The sequence below is a fragment of the Phocoena sinus genome, chromosome 1 (assembly GCF_008692025.1).
Source record: "Phocoena sinus isolate mPhoSin1 chromosome 1, mPhoSin1.pri, whole genome shotgun sequence".
NCBI lineage: Eukaryota > Metazoa > Chordata > Mammalia > Artiodactyla > Phocoenidae > Phocoena > Phocoena sinus.
The window spans coordinates 81,791,941-81,819,094 of NC_045763.1; the positions used below are offsets into that span (position 1 = coordinate 81,791,941).

General features: G+C 43.2%; 1 protein-coding gene across 4 annotated transcripts in view; it reads right to left on the reverse strand.

Annotated features, from left to right (window-relative positions):
* Window positions 1-27,154, reverse strand: part of TGFBR3 (transforming growth factor beta receptor 3) — a 208,531-nt gene that overhangs the window by 90,154 nt on the left and 91,223 nt on the right. For all 4 annotated transcript variants that reach the window (XM_032648927.1, XM_032648917.1, XM_032648923.1 and 1 more), the window contains exon 3: window positions 24,296-24,480. In XM_032648927.1, the coding sequence (XP_032504818.1) occupies window positions 24,296-24,480 (185 nt within the window). The remainder of the gene's footprint in view (window positions 1-24,295; window positions 24,481-27,154) is intronic.

Here is a 27,154-nt window from a genome sequence, read left to right on the forward strand (position 1 = left end):
CCCACCTCTCTTCCTAAACCAGCTTCTCCTGTCTGGGCACACACAAGCCCCATTAAGCTTCTCCTTTGCCACCACTTTCTTCCCCACCTGGCAGCTCTACAAACTTCATCAGTCATTCTCCCAAAGCTCTTACTCGTATCATTATCGTGACCAACAACATCTCGATGGCTCACTAAACTCTGGCTTCAGCCGGACTTGGAGATACTTCAAAGTCCCCATATGATTTGGGAGAAGGATAGGGGAGCTATTTGTTTTGAAATATAGCATGTACTGAATGAGATGTCCTGTTTCCACATATTTGTTTACGCTGACACAAATCAACCACTCTCAGGCTTGCTACGGAGCCTGGTGAAGACCTCCACCGGATACAATACCAAAAAGGTTGAGACAGCTGCAAAGGTTTCTGTTTCCCTGGAGATGGAGTTTCATGGAAGACTAAGAATCACCACAGCAACCAGACTACAAAAACAGTCCGTGGGCTTCAGCCCCGTAACTCTGGTAAAGCAATTTGTACTCCGTGAAAGGCTGGGGCACAGAAGTTGAAAAATGATCAAAGTAAACACTGCTCTTCAAGCACCATTTTGTTGTGCTGATTTCAAGGCATCAAGTCACAGACAGCATCAGAGTTCTGTTATGAAAGATGCACATCAAGTGCCAAGGTTTTGCTAGGCTGAACTAACTGCTCTGGTGCGAAGGTCTAGAGATAAACTCATAGCACATTTTCCAAAACAACCATTTCAAATTTGCTCTAAGAGCAGACCAGGGTAAAAATGTATGCCATTATATCAAGTTACTCTGCCCATGCTAGAACAGCTGTTGATCCCAACCCTGGATTTAAAAAAAAAAAAAGAGAGAGAGAAAGAGAGAAGGTGATTTTTCTGAAAAAATCTTAAACAGACTTTATTCCATACTGACCTTACCTGGACTAATTCCTATAAATTTAAGGAAAAATTATCTAAACCTTATTTAACACTAAGGGAGAAAATGACCTGTTCTAGGGTCTCAGATCTACTACCATCAATCTATGCTATCATTTAAATAGCAAATAAGAAACTATATAAGAATAAGAATATAGTATATTATATCTGTACCACATAGAAGCAGAAACTACAGAGTATTTCTTCATGGATTTATAAAAGCCTTCAATTTTTATTAACATGATTAAAGTTAATTATTAACTATGTTTATGATAGCTTTAATATACAGAACATTTTTATTTTAAGGAACTCAAAGTGATACACCTGTGTAGCCTTATAGGATCCTCAAAAGTTAGGTAAGAAAAATATACCATTATTCCCATTAGCAATAATTTATGGAAGAAATTCTCAGAACCTCAATTATATTGGTAGTACACAACCCATTAATAAAAAAAAAATTATTGGTAGGGAGAAATCTGTAACTCGAATTACCCTGAATAGAACATTCAGAAATTTGATTAGAACAATGTGATGTGTACACACACATCACATTCCTCTTCTCTAGATGCATCCCACGTATAGTGCTGCTTCCTGAATCTATGGGGAAGAGGAGGTCCACTTGCACAAGTTTTGGGGTTTGAGCAAGATGCTCAGATGTAAATGTGTCCAGGGGAGTAGAAAGGGGGCGCTGTTGCTAGGTCCTGAGAGTGAACAGGGCAGAACAGGCAGAACTAAGGGGAGAGGGCAGGAAGGAGGGCAGGGAGAGCCTCGAGAGAAATGTCAAGACAAGAAAGGCAGGCAGCTTGGGTAGGTCTGGGGAACATTTAATTCAGATAGAGCTGAGGAAATATACAAAAGAATATAGAGAAATAAAATTGGAAAGGTAGACTGGGGCCAGATCTCAATGGGCCGTGAAACCCAAGCTTAACTAATCAGTGAAGGTAATTGAAAGAAGAGCATGTAATATTATTCACTGAGATGTGACCATGGCTTGCCTCCTGATAAATAATGGGTACGTCAACTTCTGGCATATCAAGTATGACTTAGATAATCACATTAGTACATTAATTTATTAAATCCCCTTCAATCACTTCACTTTTTTGCCCAACAGAATATATGTCAGTAATAGAAATTTTTTTAAATCCCATTTTGTATAGGATCCCATTCCAAGTCTTATACGGTATCATTATTAAGGAATTACCAAGGAGTTTCTTGCAAGGGGAGAAAATTAAATCTTAATCCTCAACCCCAAGTCTCCCAGACCTGAGGAGTTTGTTCCCTGGCTTTGTCCCCAGCTCATAGGCCCTCAATAAACACTTGTTGAGTTTGGGATGTATTTTAACCACAGAAAATGAATAAACCAGGCAACTACTATGAGTTACTAGCCTTGAGCATTTTTACAAGGAATAACTCACGGGCCTGGTAATTCAATCCTGATTATAATATTCTATGGAAAAATCTTTAAATCCCACCCTTAGTTCTCTACTGTCTAAGAAATGAACCAGCTCATTTGCTCCCTCTACTTTACTACCCCTAAAGTGAAAACAAGTCTCCATTCTCCACCCTAGGAATGTCTTCCTGAGATGCCCTCCTAAATCCTGGCAAGACCTAACAATAAGTTTCCAATACTTCCAGTACACACCTGAAACAAATTTGGGTCATAATCTCTCATACAGTATTCTTTTCACAGGAGAAAGCAAGTAAACGGTTGGTAAGCAATTTTGGAATGAAGATGAGATTGTTTTCTGATTTACAGAAAATGATTTACTGTCTGCCCTTGGGGGGAAGTTAATTACCCTTGCCTGAGAAACAGAGAAAAGTAACTTTCATTATAAACCACAAACACTGGTGCTTCCCAAACTTGTCTTCTTCCTAGTGTAAGATTCTGGACATATCACTCATTTAAGGAAAAAAAGTTCTGCCTAAGAACTTTTGCAGTCCTACTTTGGGATTCAGTTTCCCCATAAATGAAGGGGCTAAACCAAAGCCTACCATTCTTTGAGCAAGTGGTGGAGTCAGTAACAGTCTTCAAGGCAGATCCCTAGGAATAGACGTAGCTGATGAAAAAGAATGGGTTGATGTGACTGAGTCATCAACTCACAAATGCCAGGTCACACTAAATGATTTGTGTACTCAATTAAAAGGAAAGATTGACAAAAGTTTAGTTGAACCTGCCAAAGTGAATGCAAGAGATTAAAATAGAAGATTTTTCTTCTTTTAAGAACTGAAAATATTCCAAAATGAATTTATCAAACTTTTCAGACCAATGTGAGCATTTTTAGAGAATTTCGTTCTTTTCTTTTTTTTTTTTTTTCACTTTAACTCTGGGTCAGTGTATGCCCTATAGTCTTTTATGCTTGGCAGAAGCAAAATAAATCATAAAATTCTCAAGGCTAATCCTAAAGGTAGATCAAGATTCACAGGGTCTTTTAAAATAGGTAGCGTTGACAAGATTATAGTCCTAAAACAAGTTAATTTATTTGGTTTTGCTAATTTCTTTTAGATATACTTTTGAATAAGAGACCTGAATGATTTATTCTGAATTTCAGGAAGACTGGCAGATTTTTCTATTTTCTATCTTTCCAATAAATCAAAATGTGATTTAAAAATAAAGGAGTCAACACAAACATTATTACATTGTCAGGTTCTAAAAACACTATTTTGATGGGATAATCCCTCTTAATGAGGACAATGGTTGCTCTTGGTTAACCATAAATCATTAGGCTGAGATCAAGCCTTAGTCACTATAACTGACTCATTCAATGACTGTGGCCAGCTCTGAATCCAAGGTGTGAAGTTATGAAGTTCTCTCATTTTCCCCCCACTCTTTACTTCTTCCTGCCACTTTTTGAACCAACAAGACTTGGTTACTGTAAGCAGCACTGATAAAAAATCTGAAAGAAGAGGATAAAACACAAAATGAAATTTGTGTATAATAAAATTACTGACTTTCAGTGATACAGGAGATTTTAGATATAGTCTACTCCAAATATTTATTGTAAAGGAAATTGAAGCCCAAAGACATAATGCCATGCCCAAATTCCACAGCTGGTTATGGCATCACTGGGACTAGAACCCAAATATCCGTTCCAGTGTTCCAGCTTCTACTTATCCTGCTAGTGGAAATTTCCATGTCTCTCCTTACAGAACTAATTCTCTGATACTGGAGAAGAAGGTCTCCTTGAACCTTTAGAGTTCAGGGCCAGCCTTTTTAACCACTGGATAAGAACACAGAAACATAAGGAACACCAAGAAACAATTTCTCCCTCTGCAAAGTACCATATGATCTGACCCTTGACTAACTAATCCAATCTCCCATGCTTTCCTCCCTGCTCACTAGATTCCAGCCACACCGGCCTTCTCATTCACCTCCAACAAGTCACTTCCAAGCTTTGGGCCTTGACATAAGCAGATCTTTTATCTGCCCTATACTTCCCTTGGATCTGTGCATGGTTCACTCCTCTTCATCATTAATGTCTCTGTTCAAGTGTACCTCCTCAAGGAAGCCTTTCCTAACCACCCGAATGACCACACCTTCGTGTCACTTAAATACCTGGGTACCTCACGTTCAAATCAATGTAAGCATTACAAACGCTGAAACTCTGCCTGCTTTCCCACTGTTATCTCCAGTCCTAGAACAATGCCCATACATGGTAAACACTCACGCATTTTTAGAATGAATAAATGAATGAATGTATGAAAGACAGAGGAAAGATGAACCAACATATGGGGTGACTCCACGACATGGTGCTGGGAAATCCTTCCATTTATGTTTTTATAAAATGAAGGGGAAAGAAGGTGGATGTAGATACAGAAAGTTACCAGAAACCCTGTTGGCATCTATCTAAACCATATCTCACAGGCATTTCTTACAAAAGATCATTGCCAAGAAAACAAAAATAACCAACTTCCAGTCTACTCCAGATATGAAAGAATTCAAGATCAAGCCATAATATATCTCAAAGCTCACCTTATTCTGCCAGCAGGAGCCCTGCAGTGCTGAATTTTTGGGCATGTGAATGATACATTGTTTTACTGAAATATTTTCCAAGATTCCTTTCCAAATTCAACTCCATGGTCTTTTTTTTTTTCCCCTAAAGGGTAAAACACCAACCTGTTTCCAAGCCATTTGGTAATATTTTGGCACAGATAATCCGGTAAAGAAAGTTGTTTGTATAGAGCAGAGCTATCGGGAGTAACAGGACACCCCAACCTGCCCCTCTTTCTAAGCGCTTAACCTATAGATAACAACCCAGCTAGTCACATGTAATTCTTACCAGATGGCTATTTTATTGCAGCTCAAAGACCTCCAATATGATTAAAGTTAACAAACAACACTGGCAGCAATACTTAAGCCCACAGTTAAGAAGAGCAAGGAAGCTGAGATCATCTAAACGGGAGCAGGGACAGGGGGAGAACTTGCTACCCACTCTATCTTTGCTACCTTTGGCAAATACTCAAGGGGTGTCAGGACTGCCTAGTAACAGGTGCTTAATAAACACTGATTTAATGATCAAACAAATGTCTAAACCTCAGGAGAGCCCACCTTGCCCACAGCCACTCACTGCACATCGACCCATCTATAGGAGATGTATGCTGCACATCCAAGCTTGGGCTCTACCGATTCCTTCCTAGCTGATGACCTTGGGGAGAATATTTAACTTCTCTCAGCCTCAATTTCTATCTCTGTAAACTAGTGCAAACGACTCCCTTGCAAGGGTGTTGATGAGATTGACAGTTTTCTTAATCCTCTGAGGAAGCAGTTTGCCAATGTTTGTGGCTCCGATCAACGTGGTACCGTTACCTCCTGCCTACAGGTCCCTGGATTTTGAAGCTGGATGACAAACTGATTACAGCCGCACACACGACCCTTAGATTCCCAGTAAATAACTAGCGGCTCTTCTGCCATCCCCCAGCTTTCCCCTCAACCTTTGGGATTCGGGTCTCATCAAAGACCCGGTCCGAATGACAGCTCACAAGCAGCACAAATGCAATCGATCATCTTCACCAGTGATTCCTGTTCGGGTAAGGCTAAGCCGGGCAGGCTCAAGTCTTGCTCTCCAAATTTCATTGCAATTTGGGGGAATTGTGTTCAGAATCTAACAAGAAGCGGTCCTGAGAATACCACATTCATTCCACGCTTGACCCCAACACCACATCTGCTCTAAGGAGACCCCAAATTTCTGAACAGAAACTCAATCGCCTGCCTTTCCATCCTGGAGTATGCCTTCCAGAGAAACAGGAACACAGGAAGTGCTAAAGCCATGAACTCCTTCCAAGGCAGCTGAAGTCACTGGATGAGGTAAAGCTAGAGGTTTCTCTCAATCTGTGGCTGGGAAGTTTTATCTTTAGAGGTCTACCTAAATTGCCCCTTCCAGCGTTAAAGATTGAACCAATTCATCTGGCTTTGAAGACCTGCATCAGTACAGCTGGGCACCCATTCTCCCACGGAAAACACCAACGGGCAAGGCCATCAGACACAAGCTTTCACAGCTGCCAAGGTACTTGCTGTCCTAACTTGGTTCCTACTCCTCAATTCGTCTGTTTTATTTACCAGCCTCCTCCCCTAGTCTTGGAAAACGCTGCCTCTAGCCCTCAGCCAAACCACATCCCTATTTCAAACCTCTCCAAATTCTCACCTCCAAGTAGCACACCCGGCTCCAATTACTCCAATGCGCCTCCCCAGTCCCAGCCCCTTCCAACACGCCTGATTCCTTAGCACTTGTGTTTATCTCCACCCAGCTGCAGTTGATTAAATCTACTTGGTTCCGTTTCTGTCATGTATGTTTAGGGCAATAATATGTTTCTATGTCTCTGTCCTCTCTGTTCACAGGTGGTGTTCTTTGCCGGGGTCCGCACTGCGGAGCCCGAGCTCCGCGGGTTGCGGCCTTCCTCCCTCCCACCATGCTTCGCACTGGGGGACAGTGCTCGGAGTCGGCGGCCCATGGCTGTGCAGCTGCCTGGTTCTAATTACGTGGGGAGGGGCCTTCGCTGGAGCAAACTGAAATGATTCGTTCCTCTAATCTTCTGTATTTCAATAAATGAAAGAGAGAGGGAGAAAGATTCTTTGCATGTACTCTGTCTTGATGAAACAGTGAGCTGTTTGGGAAATCATGAAATTTCTACTGTGCAAGGCAGTAATATCTAAGCAGTGAAACTGAAGAGCATTTTCCCAAGTATTTGCAGGCCAGACTGGCCCCCGGATCTGGAAATCCTACTTAATACAGGTTTTTTTCAAAACACGTAAGAAAACATATCATTCATTTTTAGGTGGTTCCTAACCCACTGTACGCTGAGGGTTTCTTTGAGGAGATTTTCTAGTTTAACAATTCCAGAAACACTTGCAATTCTACTTTTCAATGGGTATTTTTCACTAAATGCAAGTTATGCTGTTTTTTATTTGGAGGCCTGGACTAATGTATTAAAAAAATATGCCTTAAAGTCTCAATGTAGACTCAAAACAACAATAACACTGAAAGAAATATTAGAGCTCAATCTTCCCAACCTCTTCATAGCGACAAATGAAGAAACTGACTCACATGGGGTCTACAGATTTGCTCAGGTTTAAATAGTATCTTGATAAACGAAGAGCCAATCATTTATTAAGATGCACAATGCAATGATCTATTTTCTACTCCTTGAAACCTGGATTAAGAAACATTACCTTAGGGAGTTCCCTCGTGGTCCAGTGGTTAGGACTCAGTGCTTTCACTGCAGGGGCCCGGGTTCAATCCCTGGTTGGGGAAGTAAGATCCCACAAGCCAAGCAGTGACCCCCCCCAAAACACAAAAAAACATTATGACTGAACCATACATACCAATATCAATAACCAAACATTCCAGAAAATATAATTAATATAAGGAATTTCCAAATAAAAAATTTCTAACTCAGTCCATTGAATAAAGCTAAACCGCTACAATCAACATATTCACTGTTCATTCAAGTATTTATTTCACATATATTTATTGAATGCTTACTATGTGCTGGGTATGTTCTAATTACTGGAGATAGTGCACAAAGTAAAACATCTCATGGATATTCTAATGCAAGGGACAGACAATAAACACAACTAAATATAAATATCAGGTGGTGATATGAGTTATTTTTAAAAAGTAAAACAGGGTTTGGAGACAGTGGGAGCAAGGGGATATGGTTATTTTAAATGGGGTGGTCTGTGAAGGCCTCTCCGTAGAGGTAATGGCTGGGCGGGGACCGGAGCAAGGGAAGGAACAAGGCCTGTGAATAAATGGGGGAAGTGCTCCAGGCAAAGGATGAGAGGCAGGAACATGCTCTGCACCTTGGAAAGACATCTGGGCCAACAACTGCAGTATTGTGAAAACGGTGAGTGATGGGAGAGGGGGTGAGAGTTACACTGGGCATTGGGGACTTTACTCTAAATGTAGTGGGAAGCCACCGCAGGACATTTGAGCTGGTGAATTTTGTGATTACACTTCAGTTTTTCAAGGATTATTCAAGCTGCTATGTGGAGAATAGATTTTTACTAGCTAATAAGGATAGTAGCTGACATTTATTCCAAGCACTGTTCTAAGCACTTGTCCCATTTTAACTATTCAATTGTCAGAGCAACTTCTGAAGTAGATACTATTCTTATCCCCATAGAGGGAAAATGAGGCATAGAGAAGTTAAATAACTTGCCCAAATTCAGCTCATAAACAGTGGAACCAGGCTTCCAACACAGGCAGTCTACCTCCAGACCCTGCCCTCTTCAGGGACCTGGGTTAGGGGTCCACTGTGCCTCAAGTAAAGATGTGATGGTGGCTCAGACCAAAGATGGGGGGAGGTGTAGCAACGGTGGGAGAGTGGGGGGCCAAAGGTGGGCGGATTCAGAATATATTTCTATGGTAGAATAGATAGGATTGGGCGTGACATCTGAGAAAACATAGGAAGTCAGGGATGATGCCAAGGATTCTGGCCTTGGCAACCGGGTAGTAGAGTCCTTTACAGAGATGGAGAGCACAAGTTGTGAACAAAATGGGGACAGGAGGGCTGCACGGAGCTCAAGATAATCCCCCAAACTAAGGTGATATGGGGAGTGAGTGTATTCGTTTCCTGTGGCTGCTGTAACACATTACTAAAAGCCTGGTAGCTTAAAACAACAGGAAATTATTCTCCTATAGTTTTGAAGGCCAGACGTCCAAAATCAGTGTTACTGAGCCAAAATCAAGGTGTCAGCAGAGATGTCAGAGTCTCCAGAGGCTCTAAGAGAGAATCCGTTCCTTGCTTCTTCCAGCTTCTCATGGCTGTTGGCATTCCTTGGCTTGTGGCCCCGTCACTCCAATCTCTGCCTCCATGGTCACGTGGCCTTCTCCTCTTCTGTCTACATCAAATCTCTGTCTTATAAGGACATATGATTGCATTCAGAGGCCACCTAGATAATCCAGGAGAATCTTCTCACCTCAAAATCCTTCAATTAATCACATCTATAAAGACTTTTTCCACTGAATATTCATATAGTAACATTCACAGGTTTTGGGGATTAGGATGTGAGCATATCTTTGGGAGCCATTATTTAGCCTACCAGAGTCAGGAATACATATAAGAAAACTAATAAAACCCACAATGGACAAAGAGTTGGCAAAGTTTATCCCTTTTTCACGTGAGAATTTGATCTTCTGTTAACTCTCTTATCTCTATAACCCTGGTAATCTAGAACAATATGTCAACTATAATAAAAGGCCACTTGCTTATAATAAAAATTAACCCTGGGATTGGTAAATTGTATGGGGATTGGAAATTTTTTAAATATCTGATAAGAAGAGATATTTGGAGGCTTCCCTGAGAGCAGAGACTCTTGTAAACTGGCATGTTTTTCATGGACATCATGGAAAGTATTCCTATAAGCATAGTTGCCTATTAGGTCCTGGGAAGTATGAGTCCTCTAAATCAGAACACACACACACACACACACACACACACACACACACACACACCCCACATAGATCTAGCATTTGAGCCATCAGTTGGAGCGCTCCAGATGGCTGTATAAACTCACGTGTATGTAGCCACAAGCATCAAAATAAAAGAGGAAGGCCATGATGCCCTGCTCCAAGCTGCAGCCCCTACCCTATATCCTTTAATAGTCTGAAGCCACCTGTGGCCTGTGATAATCTCTTGGGTCTAAGTGTTTATCTGAACCCAAGAAGCCCCCCCCGGATGTTTGCTGTCACATGTAATACAGATATCACTTCAGTTTAATGATTTCCATTTCTTCCACCACCAAACTCTTTAACATAGTTACCAACAGGGAAAAGGAGTAGCACATTTGTTCCATCTAGTCACCCTCTGGTGGTCTCGCTCATAAGCAGTAAAATGGCTAAAAGGGGCAAAGGGAAAAGAAAACGTGGAAAACACAAATTAATAAATTCACAAAAACTGAGTTGACTGTTTCCTCAGGCAGGAGAAGTGAGTAGAACCTTAGATGAATATGTCATGCTTCCTTCACTATGCCTTCAAGAGGCCTGTCCTACAGGATTAAATGCATAAGTCCCAACTCACATCTCTGCTGGAAATGTGCAAGTGTGCTCATTACTCAGAGCCAAGATAAAGGATAAATCTTTATGAGTACCGTAAGTATGAGTCATCAAAAATAGGAAACACATGTAGGACATATACACAGTAATAGTACCAAGCCAGGGAAAGTGTTTAGGAAATGCATATAAGAACACATGGCAAAAAGAGAACTAAAAATTACCCTTGTACACTGCTCCAAAAACATCAAAAAAAAACCTCACAGCAAATCAGGGGTCCATATCATTCTGGTCTCTAATAAACATAGGTCATTTCCCTATTTGGAAATAGGCTTATTTTTAAATGCAAAAAGGAGGAGAACTGAATCAAGAAAAAGTAACTTGGAGTAGGCTTTGAAAGATTTTATGAATTGGGAAATTTGAACAGCTTCCAACTGAAACACTGGGAATTAGATATTATCGGCATTAAAACTGAACAAAAAAGATCTTTTCAGAGAAATACTTGTGCACAGTGGTAAGATTACCATTTCACTGAGATTTTCACTATCTTAACAACCAGGGGTGATAAGGGAAAAAAAGGTGGAATCTTCAACCCATATGAAAGTAGGAAACAAAAGAAACAGCAACACACGCACTAACATACAAAGAGCAATAAAGGGCCAGCAGCAAAGCCTCTAAAGGCCTCTCGGCTCAGCAGAAAGAGTTCACACTGGGGAACACGCACCCTCTGGTCAGCTGCACCAGATGACAATCTGGGGGGTGTTCAGAGTAGAAGGCAGGGTAATTGGCCCCCAAAAGTCCTCTGGGGCAGATGACGGAGGCAAAATGCCCACGCATGACTCCACTGGAAATTAAGCTCTTCCGTCGCCTTGGATTTTGGAAGATCCCCAAATCTGAGACTCAGCATGGCAAGCAAAGGAGACATATGTCTCACACCAAAGCCTGCATGTCCGTGTCCAGATGGACCCTGGGCTCCCTTAGACTTCAGCTTTCTCCTTTATCTTCAGAGACTACTCTCTCCCAAGGAAAGCCTCGCCTACATGTCTATCTACTTGAGGCTGAGAGGAGTAAGAGAGAAATGTGTAGGAGTAAGAGAGAAATGTGTAAAGCATTGTTTTTAACTTCATTAAGGTTTAAATTTACCAAAGACTTCAAGAAAAGTCAAGGTTCTTTAGGAGCTATTCTGAGGTAGGAATCTCATATAACTTCCACCTCACAAAACATCCAACCGTAGACCAGAAAAGACAACAGGAGCATGACTAGAGCTGAGAAGTGTGACACCTCATTTTCCTCTGCCTCTCATTTCTCAGTCCTCTCAGCAGCTGCCATATCTCTTTACTCCTTTCTCCCAAGGCACCTGCATATGCACTTACATCCCTAGGAGTGAGGCCTTGTGGGGGGCTCACCTCTTAAGATATGAACGCAGCTTCCCTTTAAATCAGTGCATAGGTGCTAGGCACATAAAACCTACAGCCACATCACCAACTCGCTGTGCAAATTCAAAAAGAATCAGACGCATGTACACCTGTATCAACAAATAAAGATTAAACTTTAATGTGCACAGTGTGGTATTTGGGCTCTAGGCAAGAATTAGGCTATTACAGTGATCCTGAATCCTATAGCTTGCTCTCCTTGGCTTATTGTTAGACCCAGCAACACCTAATCTAGTCTCTCTAACTTCAAAAGAAGCCAAATCTTACCTGCAATTTGCCTCTTCCACCAAGGGATGTAAAAATTCTAGATCTAGTCAAAGGACTCTGTAGTTCAGGTGGAAAATGCCGTAAATATAAAGTACTATTGTATATCCAGTGATAAACCATAATGGAAAAGAATATGAAAAAGAATGTATGTATAGGGCTTCCCTGGTGGCGCAGTGGTTAAGAATCTGCCTGCCAGTGCAAGGGACACAGGTTCGAGCCCTGGCCGGGGAAGATCCCACATGCCACGGAGCAACTAAGCTCGCGCTCCACAACTACTAAGCCTGAGCTCTAGAGCCCACAAGCCACAACTACTGATACCATGTGCCACAGCTACCGAAGCCTGCACGCCTAGCGCCTGTGTTCCTCAACAAGAGAAGCCACCGCAATGAGAAGCCCGCGCACTGCAATGAAGAGTAGCCCCTGCTCACCGCAACTAGAGAAAGCCCTCACACAGCAACAAAGACCCAGCACAGCCAAAAGTAAATAAATTAATTTTTTAAAAATGTATGTATATGTATAAACTGAATCACTTTACTGTACAGTAGAAATTATCACAACATTGTAAGTCAACTATACTTCAATAAAATAAATCTTTAAAAATAAATAAATAAATAAAGCACTATTGTAGGGTGTCCTGGACTAGAACCCAGATAATGCCTGACGATTGTGGGCAAAGAACAGTTCCCAGAAGTCAAAAGTACAGCCATTTCACCTGAGTTTTAGCATTCTAACTCAGGAGTGCACTCAGAGCAAAATCCCATTAGAATACTAGCAAATGGCACTAAACTAATGAAAGACAATTGATTTCTTTAAAATTAACCTCATTCTTATGAGTTTAAAAGGGCTATCTAGTACCTGGGTGTTGATGTTTTAATATTTCAGACAAGGCCAAGGAGCTCCAAGGAAAGGGCTATTTCAATTAACCACCCGTCTAGCTGAGGTGCCTGGGCAGCCTGGAAAGGAAAGCACAGAGCACACAACTGCAATGGAAGCCAAAGCAGCAGGTCTTCCAAACAGATTCAGATTCCTGTATCTTTAAGACCAGACCCTCATAAATGGATTGCTTCTGCTGGACACCATGCTTTAAATAAACAGACTCTTCTGGCCGACACACAACTTCCTGCAGGGTTCTGGTGGGTAAAGCTTGAAAAGGCTGCCAAATCCAATGACCAGCAACTTTAGAGCTGACTTAGAAAACAAGCTACAAAGACTTGAGTCCAGAGTAAACAAAGGAAAAAGCCACATTAAACAGGGAACAAATTACTATACAGGCAGGGATATTTTAAGTGCTCACTGAGCAAAAAAACAAAATAAAAAAATCAAGTTATTAAGAATTTAATGATACAGGGTAGAGTAAAATGTCCTCTTTCAATTGGAGGAATCAGTTTAATTAATTCCAGCAACATTAAGAATTGGCCAGGAATCACCGCCTACATCATGAGGACAGATTGTTCTCAATGGCCCAACTTCAAACCAGGCTCAGCTCAAATGAGCTACCCAAGGGAGTAGCATGGAGTCAAAAGCCATTTATAGCTTTTACCCATCTGAGGGAAAGGACTAACTAGTGTACTAGCAGAGGACTAAAATCCATAAGAGTAAAGAAAAATGTGGGACTTCCCTGGTGGGCCAGTGGCTAAGACTCCACGCTCCCAATGCAGGGGGCCCGGGTTCAATCCCTGGGCAGGGAACTAGTTTCCACATGCTGCAACTAAGAGTTCACATGGCGCAACTAAAGATCCCGTGTGCGGCAACTAAGACCCGACACAGCCAAATAAATAAATAAATATTTAAAATAAATAAAAATGTAACAAAAACTCAGAAACGGGCTGACACAGAGATCTGGAGAATATACAGTAAATTGCAGTAGCATGAGATTTAATTAGAAAAAATAAATCAAAGCCATAATACAAAGTGGAGGACACCTGCTCAGCTATAGCAGTCAAGGGGGACTGGGGACAAAACACCAAGTCCACTGATATAATGAAATCAAATAAAAGTACACTGTGGAAAAGGGGAGGAGCTTAAGAAGACTTACAGTGATACTTTACCGTCCTCGGCACTATGCAAAAACCCAATATCACAATGCGAAAGAGTCCAACTTGGCTCCTGGCCTTAAGAAGTCCACTCACCAGCTGACTGCGCAAGATTAACACAGGTGATTCAGCAGCCAATAATACAAAAAAACATATAATCCCATACTCTGCGGAAGTTCAGACTGGAAGGGGCGGGGGGAGGAATTCAGAGCAACATTTAGAAAAGAGGGAAATGGAGGCGGATAAAGGAATCAGGAAAGGGTGTGCTGAAGAGTTAAGACTTAATGCGTGGGCTTCAAACATGGCCAGGATTGAGAGAGTTAAGAAAGGAGTTCAGGTGGAATTAAGAAAAAGCTGTGGGGCAGTAGATTCAGCTGAAAGGTCAGGGGTGAGGCTCAGGAATCTGCACTTAAGCATTTCCAAGGGATTCAGATGCAGGGGGTTCACGTCCCACACACACTTGGGGAAACACTGATCCACAGGATTAAGTCCAAATCCTTACCTGTTCAGCCTTTCCAGCCTCATCTTCCACTCCCAGGCCCCAGCTCGCCCCCATCACTGTTCCCATCACTGCCCCATCCTCTATTCCAGGGGTTGGCAAGCTTTATCTGCAAGTAGCCAGACTGTAAATATTTTGGGCTTTGTTAGTCTTGTTACCCTACTCAAGTCTTCTACTGTCATGAGGAAGGGGCCACAGACAATACATAAACAAATGGGCATGGCTATGTGCCAATAAAACTTTATTTACACCCCCCCCCAAAAAAAACCCTTTATTTACAAAAACAGGCATCAGACTGATGAATGGATAAGCAAGATGTGGTACAGCCATACAACAGAATACTGTTCAGGAATCAAAAGGAATGACATAACTAATACACGCTACAGCATGGATGAATCTCGAATGCATTACGTTAAGTGAGAAAGCCAGTCATAAAAGTCACCCATATTGTGTGGTTCCATTTATAAAAAATCTCCAGAATTTCAGATCTATAAAGAAAGTAGACTAATGGTTGCCTAGGGCAGGGGTGGGAGCATGGGGAATGGGGAATGACTGCTAATGGGTACCAAGTTTGGGAGTGCTAAAAATGTTCTAAAGTTAGATTGTGGTGGTAGTTGCACAAGTCTATAAAATACACTGAAAACCACTGACGTGTACGCTTTAAACAGGTGAACTTTATGGTATGTAAATTACATACATACAAAAACGGGCAACAGGCAGGATTTGGCCCAAAGGCCATAGTTTGCCACTCCCTGACCTGTGCATCAGCCACACCATGTACAAGGAAGAACTTTCCTCCACACATGGTTTTGCTCTTCCCTCTGTGCATGTTGAAGCCTCCCTTCCCTTCTGCCCAGTAACTTCTACTTGACTGTCAAGCCCCTCATCAAATGCTCTCTTCTGGCTCCTTCCCTCCCCTGCAGATAGAGTTACCACTCCCTCTGTTGGGCTCCTGCAAACTTCTGTTAATTTTATAACAAATAATGGTCATATTATTTGTCACACTGTATTAAATTTATTCTCCCTCAACCCCCAATAAGCGCTGAAGATATAAAGATGCGTAGGAATCCAGCAGAGTGTCTACCTAGTATACAGTAGGTTCTCAACTAATAATTCATTGAATAAGTCTGTAAATGAATGGACAAATGAATCAATTATAGGAGTATTATTTAGAGAAAATCAGTTTTATGAAGTGGTCCGCAAGCTGAACCAAAAGAATCAGGGCCTAACACTGGAGGCACCAGTCCCAGGAGACTGGTTAAGGAGCTGCAGGTAAGTGAAGAGGAGCGTAGAAATTCGGGAAGTTCCAGAGGAATGTCAATAAAACTTGGTGACTGACCAAATATAGGGTTTGAGTGAATGGTTCAAAAGTCCCCAGACAGATGGTAGCAGTGCCATTGATGGGACAGAGAAGTTGGACTGGTAAACCAGCATGGGGGTAAGGAGAAGACTGGCTTAGAAAGGTTCTTAGAGTCAATTTTAGAGATAAGAAAAGAGCTAGTGTTTGATTGTTTATTGTATGTCAGGCACACATGCCAGCCCTAAGGGGGCCATAGAGACTTCTCTCAATCCTCAGTGAACCCCCTAAAAAACTACTATCATCTCCATTTTACAGATGAGGCAACTGGGGCTCAGAGAATTAAGTAACTCCCCCAGAGTCACACGCTTGGGAAGTGACAGGGCTGAAGTCAGCCCTCTATCTGACACCAGGTAGAAGCACACTGATAGCCACTCCTCCACAGCACAGCTCAGGCACCTGGGAGCTTGAGGTAAGACATGAGAGGCAGGGAGCTTTGGAGACCCTGGAGAGAGTTTTGGGAGTTGCTGGCATGGAGGTGACAATCCAAATCCTGAGAACAAACAAGCCACCTCAGGGAGAGTAGACAGGGGAAAACAAGGGCCAAGGACTGCACTTCAGTCAAGACCCCTGAGAAGGAAGAAAGACCAGTTGGGAAAGAAACAGAAAAACTAGGCGGTAGAAAGAACTCTGAGATAGGAGTCAGGGTCCCTGGGGTCCAGTCCAGCACTGACACCAATTCTTGTTTGACGGTGAATAAGTCATCGCTTCACTCCCTGGCTCTACAAGGTGGTTAGGACTAGGTTGTCTCGAGGGCACCTCTCCAGTCCCAGCATCCTATGAGTTGGGTCAAAAGGGCATCTCCAGAGACTAGTTCAGGAGAGCAGAAGTCAGGTTGCAGAGAGGAAAGAAGGGAAAGGCAGGACACACAGACTCACTCCAAGGTGTGGGATAGGCGAGGAAAAGAGAAACAAGTTAGTACAGAGAGGCGATCAGCAAGGCCAAGTTCACACATGGCCTCTTCACTGTGGGAGAAAGGAAAAGTAAAATAATTAAACATGTGTCTAATTTTCACAGAAATATTTAGAAAACACAGTGAGGAGTGGGACTCTTGAAAGTAATAAATTCTTCTGCAGAATTTGGGCATTTAAATCAGAGGTATTAGCAAGTAAATTGACATTCTCAAATAAAATGTCAAGGTAGCAAGTCAGCAATGGAAACAAGAAAATACAAGCTGGATATCTGGGTACTCCGCAACACAAACTGGGCCTTTGCCCAATCGGCACATCAGGGTCTCAGATTTGCACACCCGCTCCTTACTTTGGTCTGTTGCTTTCTTAAAATACTCTCCGAAAAGTCACATTTTCAAATGTGGAGGGTGCTCCTAGAAAATGTTAGAAACATTTTCTAACGACAGTTTTGGGAAATTATACAGTCTTTTAAAAGTCAAGAGAAGTTACCATGGCAACAACAGTATGGATCAGGGTTGTAACCCTAACCTCCAAAAAGACAAGCACCACACTGGTTGGAAAATGCTGCTGCTGGACAAATTTTAGAAGGAGTCAAGGCAGCCTCTCCTCTAGGCTGGGGAAGAGGCGATAACGAGAGAGGCTCTTTCAGTGTGTCAGCTCCCAGCCAGCAAAGAACATAACTGGCATTATTACCTCATGCTAAAATGGCAGAGTCCAACCAGGCTCAGTCCTTCTGTGGGGCAGGGGGCATGCTTTCCCAGGGCAATGTTACTGTGATACATGGCAAAGGTTAAGCCACATGGCTAACCAGCGTGTTGGTGGGAACGTTATAACTTCTTCACTTCCTCTTGTGTCCTAATTTGTTTGCTATATCTCGATGTTTACTATTATGGCTCTGATTTCTGCTTTCACTTTTATCTAAGATTCCAAGACTGGGTTTTTGGAGAGTTCTCATTTGAAAGTTAGCTGTAGCTTCAGATTGAACATCTTGCCCCAACGTGTTAGAAACCATCAATGACTGGCGTGGCCAGTTCTACCCGGCCTGCATTGCCTTCCGTGGAAACAGCAGCCGGAGGTCTAGCGGCCTGGCTAGCCCCACCCCACGGCCTGACTGCTCCTCTGTCCTGTCCAGGCCTGGCAATTTCATACTGCACAGCAGGGTGTCATCATTTAACCTGCACGGAGTATCTTCAAGTGAAGTGGCAACTCGTTTTAAATCACGTGACTGTCCTATTCATTTAGGGCCTCCAATCCTATGTAAGAGCCAGGTTCAGTGGCCTTTCAAGATAACGAAATAATTTCCAGAACAACAGTCAAATGAATGGGGGAAGGGAGGAGAAGGGGAGAGAGGGAAAGAGGAAGGGAGAGAGGAGAGAAGAAAGGGAGAGGGAGAGGGAAGAGGAGAGAGAGAAAGAAAAAGGGAAAGAGAGATGAATGCCTTTAGAGAAACATGACCCTCGTTGTCGGTGTAACTTTCTCATAAATCTGCTGTAGGTCTGTGACAAAATGGCCAGTTCAAAGATAACCTTACCTGTCAGCCTGGGGTGATTTCCAAAACAACTTCCATTTAAACAAACACCAGGCAGTGTTTACACATGGAAGGTGTTTGTTTAGTAACCGAATTTCATCAGTATATAGTGTGTGTGTGTGAGTTTTCTGTGACGCTTGCTTATTAGCACACACTGCACACAAGATCTCCGAAATATAAATAGCCTTGAGTTTGTTTGAGGTTTTTTCCCCAGCATATACACAGGACTAGCACTGGGAAGTCATTCATGAATAACAGCAGAGGGGAAAATGTCCCGGATAAGAGAAGGAAGGTAACTAGTATGCTAGCGTTCATTTGGTATTCCTGCTCTCACGTGTATACTCTCCAAAAAACAAGTCTTGAAATTTTTTATCAGTTCTTTTAGTTGTGATGGGTAAAGGTAAGACACACACCCATTCCCCCTACCCCTGCACTGTTCCATTATATTTTTAATAACTGAGGGGGAAGGGCACAAAAAGAGAGAAGTTGTCAACCTACTAATATTGTGGAAACGGGAAAGACGACAGATAGATAGTTAAGTAGGTAGGTAGTAGGGCTCTCCAAAGTGTTTAATCCCTGAACTGCAAGATTCCTCAAAGTAAGCAAAAAAGATGTCAGGGGCTTCCCTGGTGGTGCAGTGGTTGAGAGTCCGCCTGCCAATGCAGGGGACACGGGTTCGTGCCCCGGTCTGGGAAGATCCCACATGCCGCAGAGCGTCTGGGCCCGTGAGCCATGGCCGCTGAGCCTGCGCGTCCAGAGCCTGTGCTCCGCAACAGGAGAGGCCACAACAGTGAGAGGCCCGCGTACCGCAAAAAAAAAAAAAAGATGTCAAATCAGATGGCAAAGTCCACACACTGAAGGTCCTGTGTTTTACGCATAGCAGGAAGAGTCCCTTAATGTGTTTGTTCTCCCTTGTCACACAATTCAAGCAAGTTTGGTTACAAGTCATGGATTACTAGCAGAAGACAGGTGAGTTACTTTTTGTGGAGGCAGTTGAAAGCTTTATTTGGGGTGGTGGTGGGGGGAAGAAAATGATCAACTGTGAAAAACAGATGGGAGGTGACATTTAATGTAGGATTAACAGCCACATAGAGTGCAAGGGCTCCTGAGCTTAGTCCTGCATTTTATAATTACTGACACTTGACGTGATAATCTTCTAAGTCAGAAAGGAACAAAGAGACAATGCCACACCAAAAAACACCCTCACTACTGCCCCAAAGCCACAAGGAAGGGAACAAAAGGAACTCTGAGCATCAGAAAGAGCTATCACAAGCCTATGCAGGAAACCCAAACCTTCGGTGAGAGATCTGCTGCCTCGTGGAACAGGTTGAGCCAAGTGAGACAGGGTGGCAGGTTTCATAGCTGGGAGCAAGGTCAGAGCTAAAGGTGAAAGGGAAGTGGACTGACGTGTGGGAAAACCTTGGACTGTAGAGTCACACACGGGCTCAGAGGTGGGCTGCATGCCCCAGGGTCTGCCGTGAAACCTGCCTAGGCCTCCCTCCCTTTCCAGCCGACAGTGAGGATGGGCGGCGACGGCACAGGTGCCCGCAGCTGGCACTTCACCACCACTGTGGTCACTGTTATTTGGGGCCTACGGGAGCTATTAAGAGGCAGGCAGAACCATTAGCATTAGGCTGTGTTTTCTTCCTTCTCTTTCTCCCAACTGTGGTCTCTCCCGCCCTCAAACAGAACCAGGGAAGGAACAATTGTATGCCACAGTCCTCAGAGAAGGCACCAAGGAAAAGTAACTTGGAGCCACATGTGTGATTAACCGCATATCCCATGTGGCCCTGCCTGCCAAGAAGCCTGCCGAATTGCTGCCAAATTTCAAACTCAGTCGCACCCACCACATAACGCATGTAGCTAACAAACTGCACTTCACTTTTGTCCTCATTTCGCTTTTCTGCTTACACTCTTGGTATGTCTATTGTTGTAAGCCCATCCCAAATCCCTTTTTGGAATGAAGCAGAGAATAAGTAAATACATACGAGAATGGAGGGTTCTGAGCTTTCTGAAGGGTGAGGATAAAGTTATTAAACCTGGCCCCTTTCCCATGACCATGGATCCTCCCAGATCCTCACTCCACCCCTACAGCCAGTCTCTGGCTTGGCACGCCCATTAACAGTCGCTTCTTCAATGTCAAAACAAATACATAAATTCAAACGTCCATATCTGTTATACACATACGTACTGCTAACTAAGGGCTTTTCATAATAAGCGAGCAGTTAGATAGACGGGAAATAGAAAAGAAGCATCCCCCGGAAAAAGCAGGTCACAATAAAAATTAGAGGATCGGAAACAAAATTGTTGCCATTCCAGCAACTAATGAACATATGTTACTGTAAACAAGCCTCTGGTGGTGTTACAGCCCTTCTCAGGAATCAGGAAACACCCAGAGGGACTGAACTCAGGGGTATGGGCAGGGGATGGAGCGGTGGTCAGAACAGAGTAGGGGCAGGAAGTGAGGGAGGGGCGGGACATTTTACCTTGAAGTTAAAGGGCACAGGCAGCTGGTTTTCATAGGGTGAAGCCGATGACACCTCCCCACTTATTCTAAAAGACAAAGTTGGTCTCTCAGGGCTGTTTACCCTCTTCTGCCCTCCTCTGTCGCCAAAGAGTCTTTTTCCAGTTTCCGGTTCACTTCCAGGACTGTTGTTTCCAAAACCAATGATTACAAATAAGAGGTGTGGTCTCAGATGAAAAATACAACTACAGGTCTGTGCTGTCCTGATGAGAACCCAGCAGGGAAGTCAATGGCAAAACCATGCTTTGCCACAGGGGGCTTTGTATACATTATTGTAACAAGTATGTTTCTGATACAAATTCTCTGCTGGCCTATAAAATTGTTTGTCTAATTAAGTATAACTGTTTCCCCAAATCTTGTCAACCTGCTGAGGTTATTACTTCCAGGTGTAGGCTCTGTCACCTCCGCCACACAGGAAAGGCAGCAGCCTCTCCTCAGCTGAGGAAGCTTAAGGCGCCCGGGAGGTAGGAATTTAGTAAAATGTTAGAGAAGGGATGATTTATAATAGATCTTAATGCTAATCCTGCACCAAAACAAGCCGGTCGGGGCAGGGAGTGGGGATAGGGTTGATTTAGTAATTCCCTCACATTTAAGGAGGACATCATGAAAAACAACGACTTCGGTCATAAGAGTCAAAGTAATTATGGCTTGGAGCCAGTAGGGCATTCTTTTCTAATTTATAAGCAACAACATTTATCATTTCATCTTGAAAAATATTTGCCCTTAACATTTTGTAGAGACATGCACAAAGGCTGCCTCTGGTCCTCCCACTATGACCTCCAGAACTGACTGGCTGTGACTTTTAGCACAGACCATATCTAATAGCATATCTATAAAAATCAAGTTATCCATTGAGAATATCAGAAAGAGTTGAATGGGTTTAGGTTGGAAGAGGAAGCAATCCTAGTTTTGTTTTTTTTTTAAAGTGGATATAGTTAAGGTAAATTTTATGGGTAATTAATATACCGACAGGTTGAATTCATTTTTTAACAGCTTTACTGAGATAAAATCCACGTGCCATAAAATTCACCCATTAAAAGTACAACTCAATGGTTTTTGGTTACTCACATGTATTGACATTTATCAATGGTATTTACTAGATTCATATTCAATTGTGGAACCATCATTATAATTTAATTTTAGAACATTTCTGTCCCCCCCAAAGAAACTCTGTACTCATAAAGTCAGCCCCCACGTCTCTCTTTTGCTCTTCAGCCCTAAACAACCACCAGTTTACTTTCTATCTCTATAAATTTGTCTACTCCGGACAGCACGTAGATTTTGTGCCTGACTTCTTTCACTCAGTGTAACGTTTTCAAGGTTCATCCACGTTGCAGCATGTATCAGTATTTCATTCCTTTTTGTTGCTGAATAACATTCCATTGTATGGATACATGTACCACATTTCATTTATCCATTCATCAGCTGATGGGCATTCAGGTTGTTCCCACTTTTTAGCTATTATGAATAATGCTGCTGTGAACAAGCGTGGACAAGTTTTTATGTGGACATATGTTTTCCTTTCTCTTGCGTATACATTTAGGTGTGGAACTGCTGGGTCATATAGTTCAAACGATTTTAAAAAGCTGTTGGCATGGCTGCAGTCCTGTATCTCCAGAGTCACATGTGAAGAACATGAGAGATACTTAATTGTTCAGGTTTTTAAACAAGTTTTAGAGACTATCTCCCGTAGGCCCACTTTCTTTACTTCTTCACTGAACGTACGACGTCCCTTGATGCCAGCTAATTTTCCGTATCTTCAGTACAGCCATGTCTATTTTGATCTAACATAGTCAATATAAGTGTGGGAGAGCTCTGCTGTCATTCCTTGAGATATTCTTCTTTTGCTTCAGTAGTCTTATGTGAATCTATTTTCAGAATCAACAACAGTACCGCACAATTTAGCACGCAGAATTTCTGCCGCTTCTGTAATCGCTCGGACTTGCTTTTCTTTCTTGGTTCTTCAGAGAGAGCATATATAATATGAGTAATTATTGCTGCTAAAGAATTGCTGGAGTCAGCAAGGCTTCATAGGAACTGCACTTCCTCCTCCCTTCCTTTCCCTCCCACCCAAATTCTCCCCCATAAGTTAAGAATTAAAGACGCATTACTGGGATAAAGAAATCCAACCTGAAATATGTGTTGCAGCAACAATGGCAAGCAACCAAGAGTATTAACGATAATTTCCAATGTAGCTGGAAAGGTTAGATGATTTGTCTTTGAAATGAGCCAACTCTGCACACTTTCACAAGATTAAAATCAGTTTGCTTTTCCTTCTGCACACCTCACCTCTCCTATTCCTACCCACCCCCCCACCCCAAAAAAGAAGAGTGGTTGAGGCACATAAACAAACAGTTTTGGAAATTAACTTTCCTGACCAGAAGAAAGGTCAAAGATAAATTCTGCTCTATATCAGTTTTTCTACACTTCACTGTGATCATGGTTTATTGTGGTTTCTCTCTTCCTGAAGAGCTAATAACTGAGTGATAACATTTCTGACACAGAAGCTTAGAAACAGAAAGAATGACAACTGTGTGTTATCTTAAAAGAAGCAGGGGGACCATTATCCACAGCCCAGGTCATTTATGAGCCACAAGAAAGAGGAGGCCATTTCTCTCTTATGGTAATGACCTTGGGCAAGTGAGTTACCATTGTGCCTGTCACCTGTAAATTGAGGGTAGTAATAGGACTTCATGGAATAAGTGTATGAGTGCTTCAAACAGGGCTGAGGATAGAGGAAATACTGAGTCACTATGAGCTTGGGTCATCATCACCACCACCAATACCACCACAGTCTTCAAGAAGCTGCCTGGATAACATAAGGAGCTTACGCACCCCCAGTGCTTTCATGCACATACAAGGTACTGCCATCCTTATTCCAGAGTGTTTCTGTTTCCTCTGACTCATCCTGCAGGAGCAATAGGTCCACAAGACAAAACAAAGAAAGATGAAAGACAGGGCACAGGAGAAGATGAGGAAGACATTTTACAATAACAGAGAAATGGCACCTTATTTTGTTTTTTCACAACCATGTTTTAAAAATGAAATTCTTAAGAACATTCTTTCCACTATGAGGCAGGGAGGGGGACCAGGAAAGTTGAAAAGCTGAAAAATCTCTCTAGAGCGAAGTCTTAGAGTTGCCCAGTACAGAGAGCAATCCTTCTGGATTAAATGAAATCCTTCTCTCTCTTGAGTGTACTTTGTGTCCTCCTCCCCACTTATGCTCATACATGAGCATCCTCGTTAAACCCAGAAAGGAAGAAAAGGACTCTTCATCCAGAAAAATGTCTTTACAAATTCCTAGGGGCAGTGGGTAGAAAGCTGGCACCTGCGCCTACCTCTCTCTGTGGCTGGCCGGGACCCTGGTCGGCAGTGCGGAGGTTCAGGACGTGCACCTCCTGGGGCAACCCCACCGTCCCCCTGCTGGCACATCCCGACAAGACGGTGAAACTCTCCATCAAGGCCTGGACTGGATGGGAGGCATTGACAGGCGACAGTTCACACTGGGCGCTGGGCTCTGGACCTGCAGAGGGAATCACAAACATGAACCCCTCAGAATCCGCAATTAATGCCATGATTAAATTAATTATTCTGAATATACAAGTCACTGCCAACCCACCAGAGGTGCCTTTCCAGGTAAGTTGTTTCCAGAACTAAATGGCAAAAAAGCTAGTCTATTCTTGTAAAATCCCAATCTCTTAAACTCCTTTTGGATACTTTTGATGTGTATTTGACTAAATTCCCTTTTAGACACACAAGCCACGAATGTATTCCTCTGGAGGGAGGAAAGTTCCCATTTGACATCTGTGTTCAATTCTTCCTTCCCCTCTTAGAAGAAAACCAGAGATAAATAGAATAAGTTGGGGAAAGCCCCAATGATATTATGCATAAATATTAGACACCTAAAATTGCACCCAAAAAGGTATAAGATGCAGATTCTACCTTTCTAAGTGCTTCCCCTTCTTAGGGAAAGCAAAACAATCTTAAGAACATACAAAAGCAAGATGCAACGAGCAGAGGCAACTGGGGCCAGAGCTGTACAGCAAAGTTTGAGAGGTCAGAAAGATCCTCCCAAGAGAGGTAGGATACGAGCAGAGCCTCAGATAGAAAAAGTAGAACCCTGGGCATGCCTGGCTCCTGCTTCCTCATTCTCCCTTCCTCTAAGCAATCAGAACTTAAATCTGAAATCCATCCTTTCCTCCCCGTCTCTACTTCCTGCAGCACTCACTGTCTCCATCCCTAGACAACTGCAGATCTTCCTGAAAGGAGCCTCTGGTCTCAAGCTCTCCGAGCTTCCTTCCATACAGACAAGGTTCACCTAACCCAGAGTGGTCCTCAACTGAATGGTTATTCCAGATGCAAAGACCTGCCCTGCCCAGCCCTGCAGTTATGCCCCGTCCCTTGAGAACTGCTGGTCTGTGCTCCTTCACCTGGCACACGAAGGCCTTTCTTGATGTAGCCCCTTCCTAGCTCTCCAGCCTAAGTCCTCCGCCTCCAGGAACCCCACGTGGCTTAAATGTCTCGAAACATACCATGATGTCTCTCACTCTATGTCTTTATTCAAGCTTGTTTCCTTTCCCCAAATTCCTCGTCCGCTCTACCTCCACCCCCAAAACAAACATCCCAAGCTGAGGAAGGTGCACTTCCTCTGTGCTCCCATAATTCCTCTGCCTGTCTCGGCTGTTTCATTTTCTACACTGTAACCACCAGTGTATATGTCCGTCTTTGCCAGTCCAGTGGGACCTCCCTGACAGCTGCGGGTTACTCTCTTTGTATCCTCAGCACCCATCACAGTGCCTCACATGTAGGAAATGCCCAAAACGTATTTATTAAATGAATCATTGAGCTTAAAGAAAACACTGCCCCCTCTCTGATCAGTGATTAGGGCCCCATTCTGGGGACTTGGAATTGGCTGTATGCAGCTAATAACGGGAAACAGATTGCTACAGTGGTGTGACATACATTAGCTGAACTGATAGGGAAGGACATCCAGAAATCAAAAGGACTCCGCGATACTTAAACCTCACATACCTCTGTAAGCTTGGTGTTGTCCTCAATTAGCTGAGGAGACTGGGACTTGGAACATACAGCATCCTAAACCCCGACCTTCCAAATGGAACCCGATAAAAGACCTGAATGTACTCCAAGTAGTTCTTCCTGACTTCTACATAATAAAAGTACTCTCCGGGATTAGCCCCGGTCTAAAATGCAAATACAGTTCAAACCAGACAATCCTGTATCCCCACTGCTGTGCTATACGCAGATACCCCACCTGGTGTGCAAGTCTATTTCAGAACTCATGGAAATTATCTAGGTTGATAACAGTTATCAACTGTTATCTGAAATGAAGTATGTACCTTCTCAAATAATCACTGCCACCCTCCGTACTGCTCTCCTGTGCCCGGCTGCTTTCTGAGAAACAGAGGTGGTAAAGGAAGATGTCACGGCAGCAAAGTCAGGAGGTACTGGACGCAGGATTCCCTGAACTCCCCAAGCACGGCAAACAGGATGAGCAGGTGCCCCCACCCACTCCTCCTGCCCGCACCAGTCACAGTGAGATATCTCACAGCCCAGAGCTCCAGAAGAAGTCTCCTACTCCTACACTGGGCGCTGGGCTCTGGACCTGCAGAGGGAATTGACCCTGGCGACTTGCTGCGGCCATTGCTACCAACACCGGGAAACCCTTCTGAATTGGTTTCACAGCCTCCTGACATGAATTTCCCATTATCACAAATTAAGCACAAATAAAAATACTTTTCAGGGCTTCCCTGGTGGCGCACTGGTTGAGAGTCCGCCTGCTGATGCAGGGGACACGGGTTCGTGGCCTGGTCCGGGAAGATCCCACATGCCGCAGAGCGGCTGAGCCTGTGAGCCATGGCCACTGAGCCTGCGCGTCTGGAGCCTGTGCTCCGCAACAGGAGAGGCCACAGCAGTGAGAGGCCCGCGTATGCAGGCCAAAAAAAAAAAAGTGCCAAAAATGCCAAAAAAAAAAAGTACTTTTCAGTTCCATTTTTGTATGTATGTACAAAGCTCTGACTGGACTATAGTTCCACCTAAAACACGTCTGCAAAAGGCTTGCAATCTGCTTGACTTCCCCTCCTCCTTACATACCACCATCACCCATTAGGGTCTTACGTCACCACACTGCTCATCTCCACACTGGGCAAGAGCAAAACTCACTGGCAACAAACCAGAGG